The 23598-nt window shown below is 32.1% G+C and overlaps 1 protein-coding gene and 1 non-coding gene across 2 annotated transcripts; one reads left to right on the forward strand and one right to left on the reverse strand.

Moving 5' to 3' along the window:
• The first annotated feature begins 2925 nt into the window (after nucleotides 1–2925).
• LOC130942315 (small nucleolar RNA R71) lies at nucleotides 2926–3033 on the forward strand. Its single transcript, XR_009070891.1, has one exon. It is a non-coding gene; the product is annotated as a small nucleolar RNA R71 (small nucleolar RNA).
• A 17284-nt stretch (nucleotides 3034–20317) lies between these two features.
• LOC130939620 (protein LIGHT-DEPENDENT SHORT HYPOCOTYLS 5-like) lies at nucleotides 20318–21326 on the reverse strand (the record flags this gene model as incomplete). The annotated part of the gene is made up of 1 exon (XM_057867710.1): nucleotides 20318–21326. A coding segment is annotated over one exon (888 nt), but the record flags the coding sequence as incomplete, so codon positions are not given.
• Nucleotides 21327–23598: the final 2272 nt, after the last annotated feature.

Consider the following 23598-nt stretch of genomic DNA (forward strand, 5'->3'; position numbering starts at 1 on the left):
TTTTCCCCGAACCATTGTAAGCCAATTCTTTGGGTCCGGGTTCACACTTTGATCATGGTTCTTGGTGATCCATGCATTGGCATAGAATTCTTGATCCATCAAGATTCTGACTTGTTGAATGGGGTTGGTAAGAACTTCCCAACCTCTTCTTCTAATCTCATGTCGGATCTCTGGATATTCACTCTTTTTGAGTTTGAAAGGGACCTCGGGGATCACCTTCTTCAAGGCCACAACTTCATAGAAGTGGTCTTGATGCACCCTTGAGATGAATCTCTCCATCTTCCATGACTCGGAGGTGAAAGCTTTTGCCTTCCCTTTCCTCTTTCTAGAGGTTTCTCCGGCCTTAGGTGCCATAAATGGTTATGGAAGAACAAAAAGCAATGCTTTTACCACACCAAACTTAAAAGGTTTGCTCGTCCTCGAGCAAAAGAAGAAAGAAGAGAGTAGAAGAAGAAGAAATAGAGGAGATGGAGGTGGCTTTGTGGTTCGGCCAAAGGGGGAGAAGTAGTGTTTGGGGTGTGTGAAAATGAAGGAGTGAAGATGGGTTTATATAGGGGTGGAGACAGGGGTTGGGTTCGGCCATTATGGGTGGGTTTGGGAGGGAAAGTGGTTTGAAATTGAATGGTGAGGTAGGTGGGGTTTTATGAAGGATGGATGTGAGTGGTGAAGAGAAAGATGGGATTTGATAGGTGAAGGGTTTTTGGGGAAGAGGTGTTGAGGTGATTGGTGAATTGGTGAAGAAGAAGAGAGAGGGTGGTGGGGTAGGTGGGGATCCTGTGGGGTCCACAGATCCTGAGGTGTCAAGGAAAAGTCATCCCTGCACCAAGTGGCGAGCAAAAATGCTCCCTGTGCCAATTCTGGCGTTAAACGCCGGGCTGGTGCCCATTTCTGGCGTTTAACGCCAGCCTCTTGCCCTTTCCTGGCGTTTAATGCCAGTCTGGTGCCCCTTTCTGGCGTTAAACGCCCAGAATGGTGCCAGACTGGGCGTTAAACGCCCATTTGCTACCCTTACTGGCGTTTAAAAGCCAGCAAGGTCTTCCTCCAGGGTGTGCTGTTTCTCTTTCTGTTTTTCATTCTGTTTTTGCTTTTTCAATTGATTTTGTGACTTCTCATGATCATCAACCTACAGAAAACATAAAATAACAAAGGAAAATAGATAAAATATAACATTGGGTTGCCTCCCAACAAGCGCTTCTTTAATGTCAGTAGCTTAACAGAGGGCTCTCATGGAGCCTCACAGATACTCAGAGCAATGTTGGAACCTCCCAACACCAAACTTAGAGTTTGAGTGTGGGGGTTCAACACCAAACTTAGAATTTGGTTGTGGCCTCCCAACACCAAACTTAGAGTTTGACTGTGGGGGCTCTGTTTGACTCTGTTTTGAGAGAAGCTCTTCATGCTTCCTCTCCATGGTGACAGAGGGATATCCTTGAGCCTTAAACACAAAGGATTCTTCATTCACTTGAATGATCAATTCTCCTCTGTCCACATCAATCACAGCCTTTGCTGTGGCTAGGAAGGGTCTGCCAAGGATGATGGATTCGTCCATGCACTTCCCAGTCTCTAGGACTATGAAATCAGCAAGGATGTAATGGTCTTCAATCTTCACCAGAACATCCTCTACAAGCCCATAAGCTTGTTTTCTTGAGTTGTCTGCCATCTCTAGTGAGATTCTTGCAGCTTGTACCTCAAAGATCCCTAGCTTCTCCATTACAGAGAGAGGCATGAGGTTTACACTTGACCCTAAGTCACACAGAGCCTTCTTGAAGGTCATGGTGCCTATGGTACAAGGTATTGAAAACTTTCCAGGATCTTGTCTTTTTTTGAGGTAATTTCTGCCTAGACAAGTCATCCAGTTCTTTGGTGAGCAAAGGAGGTTCATTCTCCCAAGTCTTATTACCAAATAACTTGTCATTTAGCTTCATGATTGCTCCAAGGTATTTAGCAACTTGCTCTTCAGTGACATAATCATCCTCTTCAGAGGAAGAATACTCATCAGAGCTCATGAATGGCAGAAGTAAATCCATTAGAATCTCTATGGTCTCAGTGTGAGCCTCAGATTCCCATGGTTCCTCATTAGGAAACTCATTGGAGGCTAGTGGACGTCCATTGAGGTCTTCCTCAGTGGCGTTCACTGCCTCTTCCTCCTCTCCAAATTCGGCCATGTTGATGACCTTGCACTCTCCTTTTTGGATTTTCTTCTGTATTGCTTGGAAGAGTACTAGGAGGGAGTTCAGTAATTTTCTTGCTCAGCTAACCCACTTGTGCCTCTAAATTCCTAATGGAGGACCTTGTTTCAGTCATGAAACTTTGAGTGGTTTTGATTAGATCAGAGACCATGGTTGCTAAGTCAGAGTGGTTCTGCTTAGAATTCTCTGTCTGTTGCTGAGAAGATGATGGAAAAGGCTTGCCATTGCTAAACCTGTTTCTTCCACCATCATTGTTGTTGAAACCTTGTTGAGGTCTCTGTTGATCCTTCCATGAGAAATTTGGATGATTTCTCCATGAAGAATTATAGGTGTTTCCATAGGGTTCTCCCATGTAATTCATCTCTTCCATTGAAGGGTTCTCAGGATCATAAGCTTTTTCTTCAGATGAAGCATCCTTAGTACTACTTGGTGCATTTTGCATTCCAGACAGACTTTGAGAAATCAAGTTGACTTGCTGAGTCAATATCTTATTCTGAGCCAATATGGCATTCAGAGTATCAATCTCAAGAACTCCTTTCTTCTGATTTGTCCCATTGTTCACAGGATTCCTTTCAGAAGTGTACATGAATTGGTTATTTGCAACCATTTCAATTAGTTCTTGAGCTTCTGTAGGCGTCTTTTTCAGATGAAGAGATCCTCCAGCAGAGCTATCCAATGACATCTTGGATAGTTCAGAGAGACCATCATGGAAAATACCTATGATGCTCCATTCAGAAAGCATGTCAGAGGGACATTTTTTGATTAATTGTTTGTATCTTTCCCAAGCTTCATAGAGGGATTCACCTTCCTTCTGTCTGAAGGTTTGGACTTCCACTTTAAGCTTACTCAATTTTTGAGGTGGAAAGAACTTTGCCAAGAAGGCATTGACTAGCTTTTCCCAAGAGTTCAGGCTTTCTTTAGGTTGTGAGTCCAACCATATCCTAGCTCTGTCTCTTACAGCAAAAGGGAATAGCATAAGTCTGTAGACCTCAGGGTTAACCCCATTAGTCTTGACAGTGTCACAGATTTGCAAGAACTCAGTTAAAAACTGATGAGGATCTTTCAATGGAAGTCCATGGAACTTGCAATTCTGTTGCATTAGAGAAACTAATTGAGGCTTAAGCTCAAAGTTGTTTGCTCCAATGGCAGGGATAGAGATGCTTCTCCCATAGAAGTCGGGAGTAGGTGCAGTAAAGTCACCCAGCACCTTCCTTGTATTGTTGGCATTGTTGTTGTTTTCGGCCGCCATGGGTTCTTCTTCTTTGAAGATTTCTGTTAGGTCCTCTACAGAGAGTTGTGCCTTAGCTTCTCTTAGCTTTCGCTTCAAGGTCCTTTCAGGTTCAGGGTCAGCCTCAACAAGAATGCTTTTGTCTTTGCTCCTGCTCATATGAAAGAGAAGAGAACAAGAAAATATGGAATCCTCAATGTCACAGTATAGAGATTCCTTGAGGTGTCAGAGGAAAAGAAAAATAGAAGGAAGAAGTAGAAGATTTCGAACTTAGTGAGATAGAGTTTGAATTGTGCATTGAGGAGGAGTGGTACTCCATAAATAGAAGGATGTGAGAAGAGGGGAAGAGATTTTTCGAAAATTAAGTAAAAGATTTTAAAAACATTTTGAAAAACACTAATTGATTTTCGAAAACCAGGATTGGAAAAGAAATCAAGTGATTTTTGAAAAAGATTTTGAAATTAGAAATAAAAAAGATATGATTGAAAACTATTTAGAAAAAGATGTGATTAAAAAGATATGATTTGAAAAACAATTTAAAAAGATTTGATTTTAAAAATTAATGACTTGGCTAACAAGAAAAGATATGATTCAGACATTAAACCTTTCTCAACAGAAAAGGCAACATACTTGAAATGTTGAATCAAATCATTAATTGATAGCAAGTATTTTTGAAAAAGGAAAGAAATTGATTTTGAAAAAGATTTGATTGAAAAGATATGATTTGAAAAAGATTTGATTTTGAAAAAATTTTGAAAACTTGAAAAAAAATTTGCATTAAAAACAAAATCTTCCCTCTTGTGTCATCCTGGCGTTAAACGCCCAGAATGGTATCCATTCTGGCGTTTAACGCCCAAAATGCTACCCTTTTGGACGTTAAACGCCCAGCCAGGCACCCTGGCTGGCGTTTAAACGCCAGTCTGCCCTTCTTTACTGGGCGTTTTGAACGCCCAGCTTTTTCTGTATAATTCCTCTGCTGCATGTACTGAATCTTCAGTTCCCTGTACTATTGACTTGAAAATAGAACCAAGATCAAATAAACAATGCATGCAAGACACCAAACTTAAAATGAGATACTAGACTCAACAAGAAACATAAAATATTTTTGGTTTTTATGATTTTGTAATTTTTTTGGATTTTTCGAAAATTAAGTGGAAAAGAAAATAAAGGTATCAAAATTCTTAATGAGAATTCCAGGAATCATGCAATGTTAGTCTAAAGCTTCAGTCTAAAGGAATTAGACATGGATAGACAAGCTTCAGCAGGACATTGCATTCAAGAGCTAAATTGATGAGGATCAATCAGTTTTGGTGATGATAAGATCATCACCTTGAAACACTAGAATTCATTCTTAAGAACTCTGAAAAATACCTAATCTAAGCAACAAGATGAACCGTCAGTTGTCCATACTCGAAACAATCCCTGGCAACGGCGCCAAAAACTTGGTGCACGAAATTGTGATCACTACTTTTCACAACTCAAATAATCCCTAGTAATGGCCCCAAAGACTTGGTGCTCAATACCATGGCATAAACACAACTTCGCACAACTAACCAGCAAGTGTACTGGGTCGTCCAAGTAATAAACCTTACGCGAGTAAGGGTCGATCCCACGGAGATTGTTGGTATGAAGCAAGCTATGGTCACCTTGTAAATCTTAGTCAGGCAGATTCACATGGGTATGGATGATATATAAATAAAACATAAAGATAAAGATAGAGATACTTATGCAATTCATTGGTGAGAATTTCAGATAAGCGTATGAAGATGCTTTGTCCCTTCCGTCTCTCTGCTTTCCTACTGTCTTCATCCAATCCTTCTTACTCCTTTCCATGGCAAGCTGTATGTTGGGCATCACCGTTGTCAATGGCTACAGTCCCGTCCTCTCAGTGGAAATGTTCAACGCACCCTGTCACGGCACGGCTATCCAGCTGTCGGTTCTCGATCATGTCGGAATAGAATCCAGTGATTCTTTTGCGTCTGTCACTAACGCTCCACAATCGCGAGTTTGAAGCTCGTCACAGTCATTCAATCATTGAATCCTACTCAGAATACCACAGACAAGGTTTAGACCTTCCGGATTCTCTTGAATGCAGTCATCAATTCTAGCTTATACCACGAAGATTCTGGTTAAAGAATCCAAGAGATATCCACCCAATCTAAGGTAGAACGGAGGTGATTGACGGTCACACGTTCATAGGTGAGAATGATGATGAGTGTCACGGATCATCACATTCATCAAGTTGAAGAACAAGTGATATCTTGGAACAAGAACAAGCTGAATTGAATAGAAGAACAATAGTAATTGCATTAATACTCGAGGTACAGTAGAGCTCCACACCTTAATCTATGGTGTGTAGAAACTCCACCGTTGAAAATACATAAGAACAAGGTCTAGGCATAGCCGTGAGGCCAGCCTCCCAATGATCTAAGATAGCATAAGACTAAAGATAGCTACCAAGATGAGAATACAATAGTAAAAGGTCCTATTTATAAAGAACTAGTAGCTTAAGGTTTACAAAGATGAGTAAATGACATAAAAATCCACTTCCGGGCCCACTTGGTGTGTGCTTGGGCTGAGCATTGAAGCATTTTCGTGTAGAGACTCTTCTTGGAGTTAAACGCCGGCTTTTGTGCCAGTTTGGGCGTTTAACTCCCATTCTTGTGCCAGTTCCGGCGTTAAACGCGGGCAGTTTTGAGCTGATTTGAAACGCCAGTTTGGGCCATCAAATCTCGGGCAAAGTATGGACTATTATACATTGCTGGAAAGCCCAGGATGTCTACTTTCCAACGCCGTTGAGAGCGTGCCAATTGGGCTTCTGTAACTTCAGAAAATCCACTTCGAGTGCAGGGAGGTCAGAATCCAACAGCATCTGCAGTCCTTTTCAGTCTCTGAATCAGATCTTTGCTCAAGTCCCTCAATTTCAGCCAGAAAATACCTGAAATCACAGAAAAACACACAAACTCATAGTAAAGTCCAGAAAAGTGAATTTTAACTAAAAACTAATAAAAATATACTAAAAACTAACTAAAACATACTAAAAACATACTAAAAACAATGCCAAAAAGCGTACAAATTATCCGCTCATCAGGCGCTATCTAGGTTACTCTTTTGCTTCTCTTTCTTTCTCTGCTATCTTGCATACTCTGAATTCTATCTTTGGTGCTCTTGAATTCTGACTCTGAGATAGCTGCTCTGATAATTGTTGATTTGGATTAATTCCTATATTTTGGAATAAATATTGATTTCTTCTCTTCCACACTGACCAACATAGAAATCCCAGACTGCTGATTAACTTGTCTTGTATCTCTTTACCCTCTTTCCTGATTTTTTTTAACTTTTTTTTAACCAGTCTGCAAAAGATTTAACTGAGTCATATGTGGATAAACTTTATACCTGCACCCCGAACCAAGCTGCCCTTGTCCAATTACATAACAAAATAGCATGTTCCACTGTGTCTTCTTTTTCTCCACAAATCCTGCACAAAGGACACTTAGTTAGTTTCCTTTTATATAGATTTCTATTGACAGAAATTATATTATGGCAAGCCTTCTATAAAAACATCTTTATTTTTGGTGAAACTTACATCCCCCAAATTTCTTTTCAGAGCTCCCCAAACTTAACACTTGATGATGCCTGCTTCATGTCAGCGTATTCTTTTTCTTTTTTGACACATTGATAACCAGTCCATCTGGTATAAACTCCATCCATCCTACTTGGCCAAATAAGCATATCCTCTTTATTTATTGTGCTGACTGGAGTTCTTAAAATCTTATCCCTTACTTGAGGTGAGAAACATTGTTGTATCTTTTCCTGATTCCAACCTATACCTTCTAACAGAATATCTTTAATCGAATTGAGCTCACTATCCTCTGATCTAGCAAGTTTACTTCCTCCCACAATCCATCTATCTTCCTAAATGTTAATTTTTGAACCATCTCCAATACTCCAATTCCCGTGCCTCCTCATAAAAATCTCTCCCCTCCAAGATACTCTTCTATACCCATGAAGTATGTTTATTATCTTTGGCCTCCCAAAAGCTACTCTTCGAAAAATATATAGCCTTTAAGATCTTAATTTACCCAAATGGCTTCGGGGTTATTTACCACTTTCTAAGCTTGCTTCACTAGATGTGCTAAATTTTGACATTCTAAATCTTTGAACTCTAGCCCTCCACTTTGCTTGCTTCAAGTAACTTTTTACCAACTTTTTCAATAAATGCTCTTATCCTTTCCTGGGCTAGCCCACCAAAACTTGGCAATTTTGGCTCCCAACTTTTTGTAGAAATTTTTTGGAAACTTTATAACATTCATCGCGTATGATGGGATAGCCTGCACTACCGCTTTGATCAGAATTTTCTTACCCGCCTAATTCAACAAGTTCTCTTTCCAGCCTTTTAATTTTTTTCACCTTTTCTTCTATTCATTCCAGCACCTTTTGCTTAGATCTTCCCCATTTAGCTGGTAGCCCCAAATACTTTTTCGGATTGTCCCAAGAAGATATTCTAAGAATTTCTTCAATATTCACTCTAGTTTGTATGGGGATTTGATATCCAAAAGTGATGTCGGATTTGTCCAGATTAATTCTCTGTCCTGAATCTTCAGTATATTGATTGAGAATATGTATAATATGATATATCTCTTCTTCTTTTGCTTCTGCAAAAATAATGTAATCATTTAAAAATAACAAATGAGATATGATTGGAGCAGTAGGTGTTATCTTGAACCCAGAAATTAACTTTTTTCTTTTTGCTTTCTTGCCTTATCCCTCTTTGCGGTTTCACCTCTCTTGAATAGACCACATTCACTTTAAACTTATATTGCGCACTTCTTACGCAGGCCATCAACATCTTCACCCATTTTTCACAGAAGTCGAAGGCTTCCAGAAGCTTTTCCAAAAAGTCCCACTCCATCCTATCATAAGCCTTATTCATATCTAACCTAATAGCAAGCTCCGTAGATTCTTCTCTACTCTTTCTAAAAAGTTTATTGAAAGCTTTCTGGACGATGACAATATTATCTTAAATGAGTCTTTCTCCAATAAAAGCGCTTTGAATTGGTGAAATTAAATCCTCTAGCACTTCCTTCATTCTCTGCTCTAAGATTCACAATATGATCTTGTAAATAAAATTGCCACAATTGATGGTCTTAATTAGTTCAAATTCTCTAGCTGATTAATTTTTGGAATAAGAATCACTGTGGTCTGACTGATTTTCTGTGGTAACACACCTGTTTCAAAAAAATCATTCACCACCACATAGACATCTTTCTTTAGAATATTCCAGTGTTTATGATAAGACATCCCATTAAGTCCATCTGGGCCTGGCGCTTTTACATCCTCCATGCTAAAAACTGCTTCCTTTATTTCCTTTTCACTTACCGCTTCAGTAAATTTTATGTTTGTGTCATGAGTAATTTTTCTAGGTACTTCTTTGATACAATTCTCCAAATTTCATGGAAAAACTTTGTATTCTTATCCCCCCCCCCCACTTAAGCCATTTTAATCTAGATCTTTGTCCCTAGAACTTTTCTTCTTGCTTCCATAAATGTGAAATTTTCTCTCTAAGAAGATTAATTTCTTGTTGTTCATGGTCTGTCATGTTAGATTTTTGTAAACAAAACAATCTCTCTTTAAGTTTCTCAATCTCTTTATCCGCCCTCTTAAACTTCCTTTTACTCCATCTACTCAATTCTTCTTTGCACTTATTTCTCTTTTTTATAAACCTATCCCAACTTCCTTTTATGAGTTCTGAACATTCCTTGTGGTCCGTCCAAAAAGTTTCAAACTTAAACCCCCTTTTACCTCTAGCTTTAGGCTCCATATTCACTACAAGGAGACTGTTGTCTGAGCTTACTGCTGGAATAGCCATAAAAATGGCATTAGAAAATACTTCTCTCCATTCCCATTTTACTAAAATTCTATCTAATCTCTCTCTTGTAATGAACCCATTCCTAGGATTGCTGAACCATGTAAATTTTTCGCCTTTCAATTCAAGGTCCATAAGTTTAATAGCATCTACAAAACTTTTGAACACCTCTAACTGTTTATTTGGTTTAAGATTAAGCTCTATCTTTTTCTCTTGCGCTAAAATATCGTTGAAATCTCCAATATATGCCTGTAGCCTAATCAGACAGTTATTACTTACAGAGAGCTCCTCCCAAAGCTTCCTTCTTTGTTTAAACACCGAATTACCATAAATAAAACACCGTTTCCAATATTTTCCATTTCCTATATCAATGTCAGCTTTAATAAAGTTATCACACCACGAATAAACATTAATATTTATATTAGATTTTCATAATAAACATAGTCCTCCGGACAATCCCTGGAGTTCTACACAAAAAAAAAACTTATCAAAATGAAGCTTTTTCTTAATCCTATTTATTTTTACTTCATTTGCCCTAGTTTCCATCAAGAACACTATGGTTAGTTTAATCCGTTTATACAGATTAATAAGTTCAAGAATTGTCAAGGCGAGTCAAAAGTCCTCAATAATTCTAACTTACAATACTCATGGTTGAGGGTAGGACATGATTAGGCCCGCCTCCTCAGCCATAATATTGTCCCATGCCATAGGTTCTCCTTCTATATTTCTAGTGTTTACCAGCTTGTTTTCTCCTTCTTTTCTGTTCTTGATCCTTTTGGTAACTTGCTCCTCGCTCTCTGCAAGCAACTTATCGCATTCAACATTAGTAATCCAAAGCAACTCCTTATCTTCTCTCTTTCTTTTTAGGTTCAATCCTATCTCCATGCATCTTGCTAAATCTATCTCCCATTCTGTTGGCTCCTTTTGTTTCTTCTCTTTTATGTTCTCCTCTTCATCTTTATCACTAGCTAGTTTCACAAAATATTGCTCTCCTTCCACCAATTTTTGGACATGTGTACTCTTTTTTTTTTTGGCCTTTTCTGCATGCCTTCTATATTCCTTAATCACCCAATGCTTTGTATACATAGTATCTTGTTCTATAGTAGACTTTTCCTATTCTCTTGATGTGTCTTCATTGATATCTATAACAAAGCTCGAGTATTTTTTTAAGGCCACCCCTCTAGTGACATCCTTTAAAATTGAATGATCAGTCTCATTTTCTTTTGCTCTCCTAGTCTTGTTGTTTTCAAAGTTTTTTGGACCCATTAATATTTTTTGCTGATAATGCCCATTCCTTTCCTGATTAGTAGCCTCTCCAATAAAAACTTCATTTGGGGTTTTACATTGGGCTTTTCTATAGCCCCATTGCTCCTTCTTTGATCCACTAGACTCCTCCTTTTTATTTTCGTCCTTTCTCCCCATAATATTTAAACTATTATTCTGTGTTTCTACAGTTGTCCCATCACTACCAGCCCTTAAATCCCTCCATTTCTGATTTTTAGGGATTCTATTGCACCATTCTTTCTCTACATCAGCCTCTGTCTCACCTAATACCCCTGCCTCCTGCATTCCCTTACTAACTCCTTCACTCCCTATATCTTCCGTACTACCAACTCCACTCCTCTCTAATTCAGGTTTTTCCATACTTTTTCTCTCCCTCACGCTCTTGCCACACACCTTCCCATCTTCCTCATGCCTCTCTTCCCAACCATCCCTGAACCTTCTTCTTTATGGATTTTCCAAAGCTTTAGCTTGAGGCACTCCCAATCTTTTGGTCAATCTTGGTTTATTCGAATCCCAGCTTGCCATAACTCTCTGATTCTTGCATTCCTTGACTCCATGTCCCAATCTTCCATAGTTCATATAGTAATGGTCTTGTAGCTTCTCATATTTAAAGTGGATCCAAGCATTAGGCAGATTATCTTTTTAAAGATAGAAATCTATTGGGAGGGGTTCAGCAATATCCAGAGCTACCTTAACCCTTAGGAAGGTTCTCATCAGTTTAGTGTCTTTCCGTGGATCCTCCACCTTTGAAACTAATCCCATCATGTCTTCTATGACTTTTTCTGTATCCCTTTCCATTAACTCTAAAGACACACCATGAATCTGTACTAAAAAATTCATAAAATCATGCTTGACTTCAAATACTGATTGGCCCTTCATCTATTCCTGTAGGTTCAGCAAATATCCTTTAATACTCTACGGCTTTCCATTAAGAACCTGCTTGTCTCTATTCTTGTTTTTGAAATTGAGCAGGTGAATATTTCTTCTAATTTCTAAGATAGCTAATCCTATAGGGTTACCCCATATCCCCGTAATCGCGTTCCTGCAAGCTTTCAAATTCATTTCTTTTTCAGTTATGAATTTTTTAATGAGATTCAGACAATCTTCCTTAAAGCCATGTTGTATGTGCTTTTCTATCCTGATTGTTTTATCTTCTATAGACTTTGTAGCTACAGCTCCTCTCACTTCCATATATGACATTGTTCTCACTCTGTGCAGACTAACAATTCTTCTATAATGTGTTATTACACGTTGATAGGTATTGGTGAAGCTCCCTAAAGGAGAAACTCTTCTTAATGGAGTAGAACCAGACGTTCTTACAGATGACTCTCCTATATGAGAGAGAGATTCTTCCAGATGAGAGAAATTGTGTGCAAAATCACAGTCCTTCTTATATTAGCAGCACACACACACACCAAGAAACCAAGAATATAGCAAAACAAAAATCTATTTTGGCCCAATTAACTAAACTATGAATTGGTCTTTTGACCCAATTAACCAAATTATGATTTAGTCTCATTTACTTCTTTTTCTTTCACACAATAAAAATTTGTCCAAAAAAAAGTCTATCCAAAAATAATAATGAATTAGTCTTTGACTTGTCGGATTGGGAAATATTGTGAACAACAAAAAAAAAATATCCAAAATTCTTTTTTTACTTTGTACTCCATTATTATTTTTAAAATAAATAGGTAACTTTAAATATAATAAACATGTAATACAGATGTTATATATATATATATATATATATATATATATATATATATATAATTATAAATATTAAGTTAAACAGAATAATTATAGGCTATTATCTTATTAGCATTATTTCGTTTTAAATATATTTTAATTATATTCTTAAGGATTAACACTGTTAGCGGAAATACTGACATAGCTATCGTCAACTGACATGAAAACCGAAAGAAGGCAAAAGAAAAGAGTAGTGAAAAGAGAAGGATGGTAAATATTAGGGTGCGTTTAGTTTGTGTTTTATTTTCTGTTTTTATTTTTATTAGTATTTTTTATTTTTTTGATTTTGTAAAGAAAAAAATAAAAATAATAAAATTCTATTTTTTGTTTTTATTTCCTATCTTTATTTTTTTTAAATTTAAAAAATAAAAAATAATAAATAATAAATAATAAAAACTTAAATCAAATGCACCCTTTGGTTTTAAAGTGCAACAGAGGTTTGTTTGAACAACGGTTTCATATTAGCCATTTCCAATAATGAAGATGGTCTGTTTTTGCCGTTGTGAATTTTTATACCATTTTAAAAAAAATTTCAAAGTTATTTTTGTTGTTAATAAAGTTAAATGATATTTTTGTCAATGATTTAATTATTCAAAGAAAATTTTTCGGGGTCTACGCTTTTCTAAATTTTACAAATAATTAATTTTAATTATTGAAACACAATATAGTTTCTTAAACACAGACACAATAAAAATGATAATGCTATGTAATTTTATAAAATACTATAATATATGATTTTTTTTACACATATAGAAATTAAAGAGAAATTAATATTACATGATTTCTCTAAACAAAAATTTAATACACAAAAATCCTGCTTCACTATTTATATAAATCGTCTTAGAATACTCAATTTCTTAGAACGTAAATCGTCCTACCTTAAAACAATTTACAAGTTACAAATTAAATTTGACTATAAATAAAAATAAATCATCCTAATTTAATGTGTTCAAAACACATTTAAATCGTTTTAGATTGTGATCATTTACGTTTAAAAGCTGAAACATAATAATTTAGGACAATTTATGAATAAATTTTAGACACTTTTATTATGATTTATGAATAACATTTGAGACAATTTTATTTTACAATTTAGATCAATTTACAAAGTAAAAATTGATATAATTTGTTAGGATTTACATCTAATTATATTGGTTTATATCATATCAAAATATTAAATTTTAAAAAAGTTATAATTTAACAATTTAAAAAATATCATTTAAATTTTATAAAGATAATTTAACATACATTTTTAAATTATGAAATTTTTACCAGATAAAATTTAGATGTGATATATTTAAATTTAAAAAAATTAAAATTATAGGTCATAACTTCATCTACACTATTATTACTCCTCTACCCAACCCCCTTGACTCTCTTTCAAAGGTAATGAAACTCCCAAATGTGTTGAAAAAAGTGAAACGTATTGTAAAACAAACAAAACAACCAACCCATTTAATTTATTCATATATAATCTTCTTATTAAACATATAATTTTATTCCCTTCCTCTGGACATCATATATAATGTTCTTGACTAATAATTTATTCTTTTTTCTACACATAACCAAATAATGTAAAATTTTGTGTGAAATGATATATATAACCACATTTTACTATATTAGGGTAGACTAAAGATTGAAAATCTATCCCTTATTTTTATTCAACATCAGACATCAATAATGGAATTGTCCAAATATTGTCTAATAAAAGAACAAGGAAAAATATTGTTGACCAAAAAAAAAAGGAAAATTATTAATATTGATCGAAATGCTTAAAGAAAAAAAAAAGCACAAACTATTTCTACTGGTAGAGAAGTTTAAGATCCATCGCCAGTCCAATCTGAAATTCGATTCGTATTTAAGATATATTTTATTGAGTTTGAGTTTATCATTTCTATAACGTATTATTTTTAGGTTGGTTCAGATTATGTTTTGAGTACTCAATTCAAAAAAGTTTTTATAATAAAAATATATATTATTTTAGAATAAAATTAATAATGTCATATTATATCTTTATACTTTAATTAATATTTTTTATATTATACGATATTATTTTTGTTTTAAAATAATTTATTTTAATATAAATATGATATAACATTTGTTAATTTAAATTTTAAAAGTAAAATTTTATTACTTTAATATGTAAAATTTATAAATTTGTATATACTAATTTTACATCGAGTCAACTTGATTTATTCCGATTTATTTTAAATCACTTTTGAGTCGGATCAAAATAGATCTTGTAATTTTTTTTCTATTTCTCTAATTTCACTGTCATAAAATCACTTCTCCTAAAAGTTTAATTTAATAAAAGAAGGTAATATAAATAATTATATTTCTAGCACTCTCCTTCGAGCTAAGAATTTATTTTTAGATTTGTTTGATTTTTGTATAAACTTTCTTTTTTTTTGTCTTATGTTATTTTTTTAAAACATAAGACAAATAAAAAGAAAAAAAAATTATACAAAAATTAAATAAACTCAAAAAGAATAGACTATTACTTAAAAAAATATTAGAAATATGTATTTTCTTAAACTTTTAGAAGAAGTAATAGTTTCATATAGCACTCACTATTTTTTAAAATAAAATTGATTTATTACACTTATTATTATTAAAAGGCCAAACGGAAGAATAACAACACTAACAACGTACCCTACTAAAGCCTAAGCCAATTCCCCCCAACCACCAATGAGCAAATCTCTTTCATCCCTACTCCTTATATAAATGAAGCACATAAATATGATACCAATACCATGGCCAAGACATGCAATTATTGAATACCATACGAGACATTATTATTCTTATTATATAGCGTTGATTACGGTAAGGACTCGTTTGATAAAATTTTTATTTTTTAAAAATTAATTTATAAAAGTTAATTTTTAAAAAGTAATTTTTTTTAAAAATGATAACATTTATATTTGATAAATCAAATTAAAAATAACTTTTAATAAGTACAAATAAATAAGTAACAATAATTAAGTTTGGTAAAATAATTTTTAAAATTTAAAAGTATTAACATAAATGTAAGAGTTAAATTTAGAAGTTAATTAATATATGAGATTATATTAAACTTTTTAATTTTGATAAGTATAAATTAATTTAAAAAAATTCATCTTAAATATTTTCAAAAATATTCCCACTTTTTAAAAATTACAAACACAAACATATAATTTTTTTTAATTTACTAAATACAGAATAAAAAACTTGTGTTTTTAAAAAATACAAACATCTTTTAATACTAAAAAATAACATTTTTAACTAATATTAATTACTTTTTTTAAAATTATTTTATTTATCTTAAATTTTATATAATAAATTATAAATTTTATCTTACACTTTAAAGTTTAAATCTTAAAAATTAAAAATGACTATTATTAACTAAGTGAAAGTTAATTTGTTATACTTTTCTCATCTCCTTAACGCTATATATGTATGGACAAAGGAGGAAGAAGTTAAGAGGCTAAGTGAGATACTCTTTCTCCCATCAACCTTGTGATTTTACTCCTTTTGCACTTATTGTCCTCACAACTTCATGGCCCCACCCACGCACCGTGTACCAAATATAATATGTCAGAAGAAGCCATTTTTTACACCGCGATCTATTAGTGAAAATTGAGGGGGTGTGTGTGCGCATATATATATCATTCTAAAATTAAAATTGGTTTAAAAATAAAAAAATGTTTTACATTAATAAATAGAACACTATTATATAATTAGTAAATGTTATTATTTTTAGTCAGGATTTGATTGATAATAATTTATATTCATATTTATAAAAAATTTATACACGAAAATATATAATTTACATATATATTTATTAAAATTTGTACATATAAATTAATACAATTTATATTCATATTTTTTTTAGAATTTATACACATATATAAAATTTATTTATTAAAAATAATTTAATATTCATTTTGATCGAATAATAGCCAAAAATACTAAAGATACTAATTTCAAAAATTTCTCTAATAAATATTTTAAAGACTTAATCTTTAAGAGAAATATATAAAATTTATAATACATTATCTCAAGTTCAAGAATAATGATCATTTGGAGAGTGAAATTTAATTTCAGACGTTGTATTAATTAGTTGTTATCTTTATTGTATTATATAATAAGTTTTTTAAAAATTTTATGTACACATACAAAATTAATTATTAAATTAGTTATTATATATTTATGTACAAATATATAAATTATTTAAGTTATTTTTAATATATATTTTATATAAATAATTGATTTAGTAGCTAATTTGTTACTAACGAATAAGATTGTAAATTCTTAGTAGTTATGAATTTTGTTACTATATATATATTGACATCGCAAATAATTTATATAACTTTCACCATTCAATAAAGTATTTATGTTTGCAGAACTTTTAAATTTATAAATAATTGAATCAAACACCTATAGTAAATGTGATAATTAATACATGTAACATTTGTAAAAATATTATATTGTTGATGAGAATATATATATATATATAGAGAGAGAGAGAGAGGGGGGGAGGGAGGGAGGGGGGAAGATGGAGAGAAAGGACAAGAAAACAGATCTTAATTTATTTTATTATAATAAATTAAAAGCTAAGATATATCAAAATTTTTCTTTTTGACTTTATAGAAATCGAAATGGTTAGAGTGGGAACCGCATATATAATAAAGAAAAAATAAAAGAGATTAAAAAAAATTAAAGTACCCCTATAAGAAATTACGTGGTTGATCTAAAAAAGGCCAGAAAGTGAAAGTTCCTCCTAAATACAAAAGTGTGAACATTTCTTCATGAAGAGAAATAAAGGGGAAACGGAAAAATATAGCGCAAGAAAAAAGAAACAAACAAAAAGTAATACAGAGAGATAATTTCAGTACATTATCATCAGTAGATGAATCATGGTTTTAGTGGATATGGGTCCAAAGTTCAAAATTAAAATTCAGAAATGTGCTCTCTTGTTTTGGAGTGGCTGGTGGGTCTCTACTATAATAACAAATAAAAACATTTTATATTGTTGTTGGTTCTGATAACTCAAATGAATAATATATATATATATATATATATATATATATATATATATATATATATATATATATATATATATATAAGGAATTTATTATATTACGGCCTTTTTATTTATATATGTAAAGAGAATGCATATCATAACTAATAATTAATACTTAATTCCAAATTTTAAAAATTAAACTTTTAACGATAAAATATATAATAATTAAATTCTTTTTAAAAATTAAATAAGAATATATACTCATATATATCAAAAAAACCCCGGATAAATAAATTAAAATATAGAATGTATGTAAGTGGAAATTCAGTCGATTTTACGTGAAGTTGATAATTAAAATTATTAGATAATTTGATTCATTTGACTAAATTTTCATCTAATAGCTTTTAGCTATCAATTTCACGAGCTATCAACTTCACGTGAAGTGAACTTCTCATGTATGTAAAGAACGGTTGGCTAGTAGTCCTTTTCACACTTAGGTGGTGGTTACCCTAAATAAAATATGAGCAGCAATCACAAGGGATCAGATTTTCTTTTCATTTGATGCTTCATGAGACCTATTTGTTATTTTATATATAGATGTTGTTATCCTAAAAAAATGTCAATTATAGGTATATATATTAGGAGAGAGAAATTAAAGTGTGAAAGCAAGTAGAAGAGGAAACATGATGATGGATATATAGAGATAAATACAAAAAAGTATACCTCAGCCAAAAAGAAGAGAAAAAGAAAATAAGATGAAAAAAAAAACGAAGCCCTAAACTCAACACTATGATGCAACAAATATGAGAACACAAAATGTTAGATGGACTTGATAACAGGATAGCACCTGAAACAGAAGCTAAGTTGGAAAAGAAAATGTGTTGTTAAATTGAATGATAGCAGGCGCACGTGTATATCATTGTAGAATAGAAAGAATGATAATAGATTGATCCCAGAAAATCCAATTCAGAACCCCGGGGACCAGATGAACAGTTTTGAATTTTGATATATAAACATAAAGAAGCCATTGACTGGTTTTTGTGTTACTTGTTTTTTCCCTTAGGTTGTTACTATAGTAGCAGCATCGAAACAAGACGAGAAGAATGCGAAATAAAAAGACCGATGAACAAGAAAAAAGAAGTCAAGCTAATTAAGATCAATTATTATATGATTAAAGATAACTAATATTAAATTTTCTTGAGGATAAGCTTTATATATGAACTTATTGTATACAATACAAAATACACAACCAACATTTTTATTATAGAAGAGTTTGATTTGATGCATCCACACTTTAAACCGTTTTAGCCAGTGATTCCTTAAAATTTATATATTTAGATAATTTTTTAATAATAAATTTAATATTAATTACTTCTAATGATATAACAATATATAAATAAATATTTATATAAAATTATTTTACACTGTTGTATTAAAATTAAATTATTTATAAGTGTATACATTAATAAGTATATATATGTTATTTAATATTTCGCATGTGTAGTTAATAATAAAATAAAATTGATATAATTTTTCACTAATATTATATATAAAAGATAAATTATCATATTTTATAATATAAAAATATTATGTACACATTAAAAATTAATTATTATATATTTATTTTATAAATATATAATAATTTATTTTTAATATATTTTTATATATTTTTATACTCATAATTAATTTAGTGATTAATTTTTATTAAAAATATTATTTGTACATTAAAATTAGTCATTAAAATTAGTTATCAATATATTCATATATAAATACATGTGTGGTTTAATTTATTTTCAATATGTATTTATATTTCAACATATATTTTATACTAATGACTGATTTTGATAACTAATTTTAATGTACACTTAGCATAATATACATTTAGCATAGTTATATGTAATAATACTTTATCTAAGAGAAAACTTATGTAATTTAACTTTAATTAAGTTATAAATATTTTAAATTAATAATGTTAGAAAAATATAAAATACAATCTAAATTTATTTTATTTATAATTTATTAATTTTATCCATAATTAATAAATATAAAATAAAATAAATTTAAATTATTTTTAATTAATTTTTTTATTATTAAATATTTTCGTTTTAAATTGTGACCAACAAAATGATTGTAAATACAATCGAAGGGTCAATTCCTTGATTTAGTTCTTACTTTTATCTTCTATCCACATCTTTCAGACTTTCACCAAATTGTTATCTCCAAGTGCACAGCACTTATTGGAGATTTTTCCACAAGGCCAAGACAAAAAAACGAAATAATGTCATAAATCAACCATGAAAGCAAATGATCGAGCCATATGCTTTGCTAAAGTTAGTTTCCTTAATGGCATCATAGAAAGATGCTATAGCTGCTGACAAAAAAATATTATGTAAGTATGTATATGTGAAGTAAATAAATAATTTTAGTTAAAAAATAAAAAAATTCTTTGTGTATAAGTGTATTATTAGATAGCCTCTCTTCCTCAACATCAAAAGCCCCCATAAAGAAAAACAGATCAGTGGAGAATGAATTCATCGACATACATGATGAAAATGATGCATGTGATGGTGGCTTTAAGACTTTGGAGTCTTCCTTTTTAGAAAAATAACTTTGTTCCGAGAAACTATATTAGGCAAAACATTATAGACTATTAATTAACCAAAGCAAAACAAAATATATAGCAGCAGCAGCAGCCAGAGGATGGAGCTATAGTAGTTAACTAAACAGAAGTCTAGTTCTAAACTTCTAATAATTATGTTGGGAGAAATTAAATAACATTCTTATATGCACAGAATTTCATTGAACATAGCATATGATTGCATTTGAATAGATGAGTAATCTTTGCTTTATTTTGATAACTCTTTATTACTTAAATAATATTTCATTTTTCAATTGTCAACCCTAAATTAAAATAAGAGCTTCGAATAAATGTGCTATATTATTACACTATCTTCGAGTTAATCTCAGAAGAATTTCGTAGATGTCTAACTTACAATAAGCCGTAATTCAAAACTAATTTCCTTACTAATAAATATATAATAATAATAGTAGTGGTTATACAAAATTAGAAGAAGGAAAATAAAAAAAGGAAGTAAGAAAATTCGATTTAAGGAGGAAAAAAAACTATACTGTAGTAGCAGTAGCAACAACACTAGGTGTAGTATTAGTAGCACTAGTAGAAGCTACACTAACATTAATAACACCATGACCACCACCACCGTCACTTTCCCTGGTGACGACCGTGGAGACATTAGCAAGAGAAGTGCTGATTTCTCCGCCATCACTAATTACAGTGGTGGCTGAAACGGTAGTACTTCTCTTGCGCTTCTTCTTTTCATAAGGAATCCCTCTAGCCTTAGCCTGTCCTTCTCTAACTTCCCTAAGGTAAATCCGGACGGCCCGAGCACCAAACGGGTTGGACTCGGGCCGTCCTCCGTTTTCTTCGTAGGCTGCCCTTAGACGTCCTATAAGAGCGTCTAAGCTGCCCCATGCCTGCTTCAAGGGGCAGGTGCAGGGCGAAGGAGGATTCGGGTGTCCGAAGTAAGGGCACCCGGTGACGTGCACCTTGGTCTTCCCGAACTGGTCGAGATACTTGAGGAACTCGATGACGTGTGCGCCGCTGCACCGTGCAAGCGTCAATGGCGGCTTGTGGTTCCGAAGGTACTGCAGGAACGTGTTCCAGTCACGACGCTTCTGCGATTCGTAGCGGCTCGGTGGCGCAGGAGGAGGAGGAGGAGTGTGTCGGCAGTTACCAGTGGAGGTGGTTCCCCCGGTGCAGAGTCCATGGCAGGTTCGATCGATCAAGTGTTTATTTGAGAGAAGGAAAGGGAAATTGAAAGGGGTGGGTGTTAGTGATTTCTGATAGAGTTGTTTTGTTTTGATGAGAAGAAAGGAAGAAAAGAAGAGAAAGGAAAAGAACGAAGGGGAGAGAGAGAGAGAGTGGATAGATGGGACGTGAAAAGGAAAAGAAGGGATGAATGAAAGAGAAGTGATGAACAGTGTTGTGTAGTGTGTAATAATAAATAAATAAATAAAATAATTTAATTTGTTGGGGGATTCAGAAAATGGTAATTCAAATCACATGGGTTAGTGGGGCCGGTGCCATATCGACGTGACAGGTTTACTATTCACCACCGGCGGCACTCTGCACTCATCCCTTCCACTTGCCCAATTGTTCCTCTTAAATAACGTTTGAAAGAGAAACAGAAACTGAAAAATAAAAATTAAAAATAAAAATTAAATAAATTTTTATATTATATTTAATATAAAAGATATAGAACTAAATTATATTTTAATATTTTATTTAATTTAAAATAAAAATTAAAATATATAAAATAATTAAATTATTTATTTATTTTAAATGAAAATATCAAAAATCCTAACCCAATTGAGTATTTTTTTTTTTTTTTTCAATTCTGAATTTCTGTGAATTCTCATAAAATTACCCCATCTCACTGGCGCCACTTCTCTCTTCGACATCAACTTTGCCTCTGACGAGGAAGCTTACCATTTCTCCATTACTTCAAATATGGTTCTCTCTCTTTCGGCAACTTCGCCACTCCCCTCCTTAACGTCAATTTCGCCTTCATCGCTCTCTATTGGTCTCTTTCCATCTTCTTCTCTCTAACTACTATTATCATCTTTGATTTTTTTTCATAACTCCTCTTTTTTCTTTTTATTTGTCCTGTTTTTATATGATCCGTATTTAAATTTGTTTCTTCTATTGGTTATAGGATTTAGTAGAGAACTATTGATACTTTTATTGAATATTGAGATTGAGTAGAGGTAGAATTTTGTGAATAGTCTCATTCCTCTTTATTTTGTACAGCAAATGCTTTTGTTTTATAATGCTATTGTTGAATATTGATATTGAATAGAAGTAGAATGTTGAGAATTTGTTTTGCTTTTTTGAAGAACAAATTTATTTTCTATTTATTTTTTATAGAGAGAATGACTTCAAAACGAGTAGAATGTGTGTTATTGAAGTTTATCTGTTTGGTTTGAATTGAACCAATTTAAGAACAAATTTAAATTAGAACCAATTTAAGAATAAAATGAACATATTTGAATAAGACGATCTCGTGCACTACCACTACTTTGCTAGCTTGCTATTTTTGTCATAATTATGTACATGTGCAACTGAAAATTTCATTTTTTATATTTAGTTAATCAAAGACTGTGTTGCATCTTATCACTCTATATTATTACAAGTTACTATTGCTCTTGATGTTTGTTTTCACAAGCTATACTAAGATTTCCTATATATTACTATAGGAAACATTTTAAGTACTCCGAGAAACATCGGTGCACCAGTTGTTTTAACTGTTGATTTTAATTAATATATATTATCTATATATTTTATAATTTAGATCAACGGTTAAAATAACTAGTGCACCGGTGCTCCCCAGAGCACTTAAAATGTTTCCATTACTATATATGTATGTGTCTATCTAAATGCATTATGCCTAATATTATTTGTGTGGGTAAGTAAATTTATTTGCATTGCAATAATAAGAAGTGCAAAGAATGAAATGTTTGAGAGGTTGACAGTGTTTGGTTTGCTTCTGAATTTATGTTGTATTTGACAATACAATTTCATCTAAATTAATACTGTCTTTATAAGATATTGAATTGGGTTGTCAGCTACAGAAGTAGTTTAATTTCCATATAATTTTTCTGTTGTTTGTAGTTAACACTTGATTAATTTTTAGGCATTAAAGTAGTTAATATATTTTACCAGTAATTTCTTATTTTATAGCAAAATATGTTGTCAGAATAAGGCATAAGATGAATTAGCTTAATTATGCATACACTACTTTTATCTTTCAATTGTTAATTATGCAGTCTATCTTTGGTTTTTTTGTTGTGATAAGGCTGAAGCTATAAAAAAGTTCATTGTAAGATCTGTATTTTCTAAAATATCTAAACTCTTTATGCACACTATAATTTTTTTTACTTGTGTTCTATTTAACTATTATATTTTTGTATTTCTCTTTTGTTGATAACCTACAATCAAACATCAAGTTGTTGTGGATTAGAATTGAAGTTAAATTTATTTCATCTGTTTTGCTAAACAGATCTACTATATACGCTATCATGTATTTTGAGACATCAAAATTTATTGAGCACACCAGTGAGAAAGTCAAGAAAGCTAACGATATACAGCTGAAAAAGCTAGTGGATACATAACTTATGCATCACAAAAACTCTTGAAAGCAAATGGAACTACAGATTAAGTTATAGTCTTGTGTGTTTTAAATTGTAAGAGCATTTGTTTGTATTT

The sequence above is a fragment of the Arachis stenosperma genome, chromosome 7 (genome assembly GCF_014773155.1).
Source record: "Arachis stenosperma cultivar V10309 chromosome 7, arast.V10309.gnm1.PFL2, whole genome shotgun sequence".
Taxonomy (NCBI): domain Eukaryota; kingdom Viridiplantae; phylum Streptophyta; class Magnoliopsida; order Fabales; family Fabaceae; genus Arachis; species Arachis stenosperma.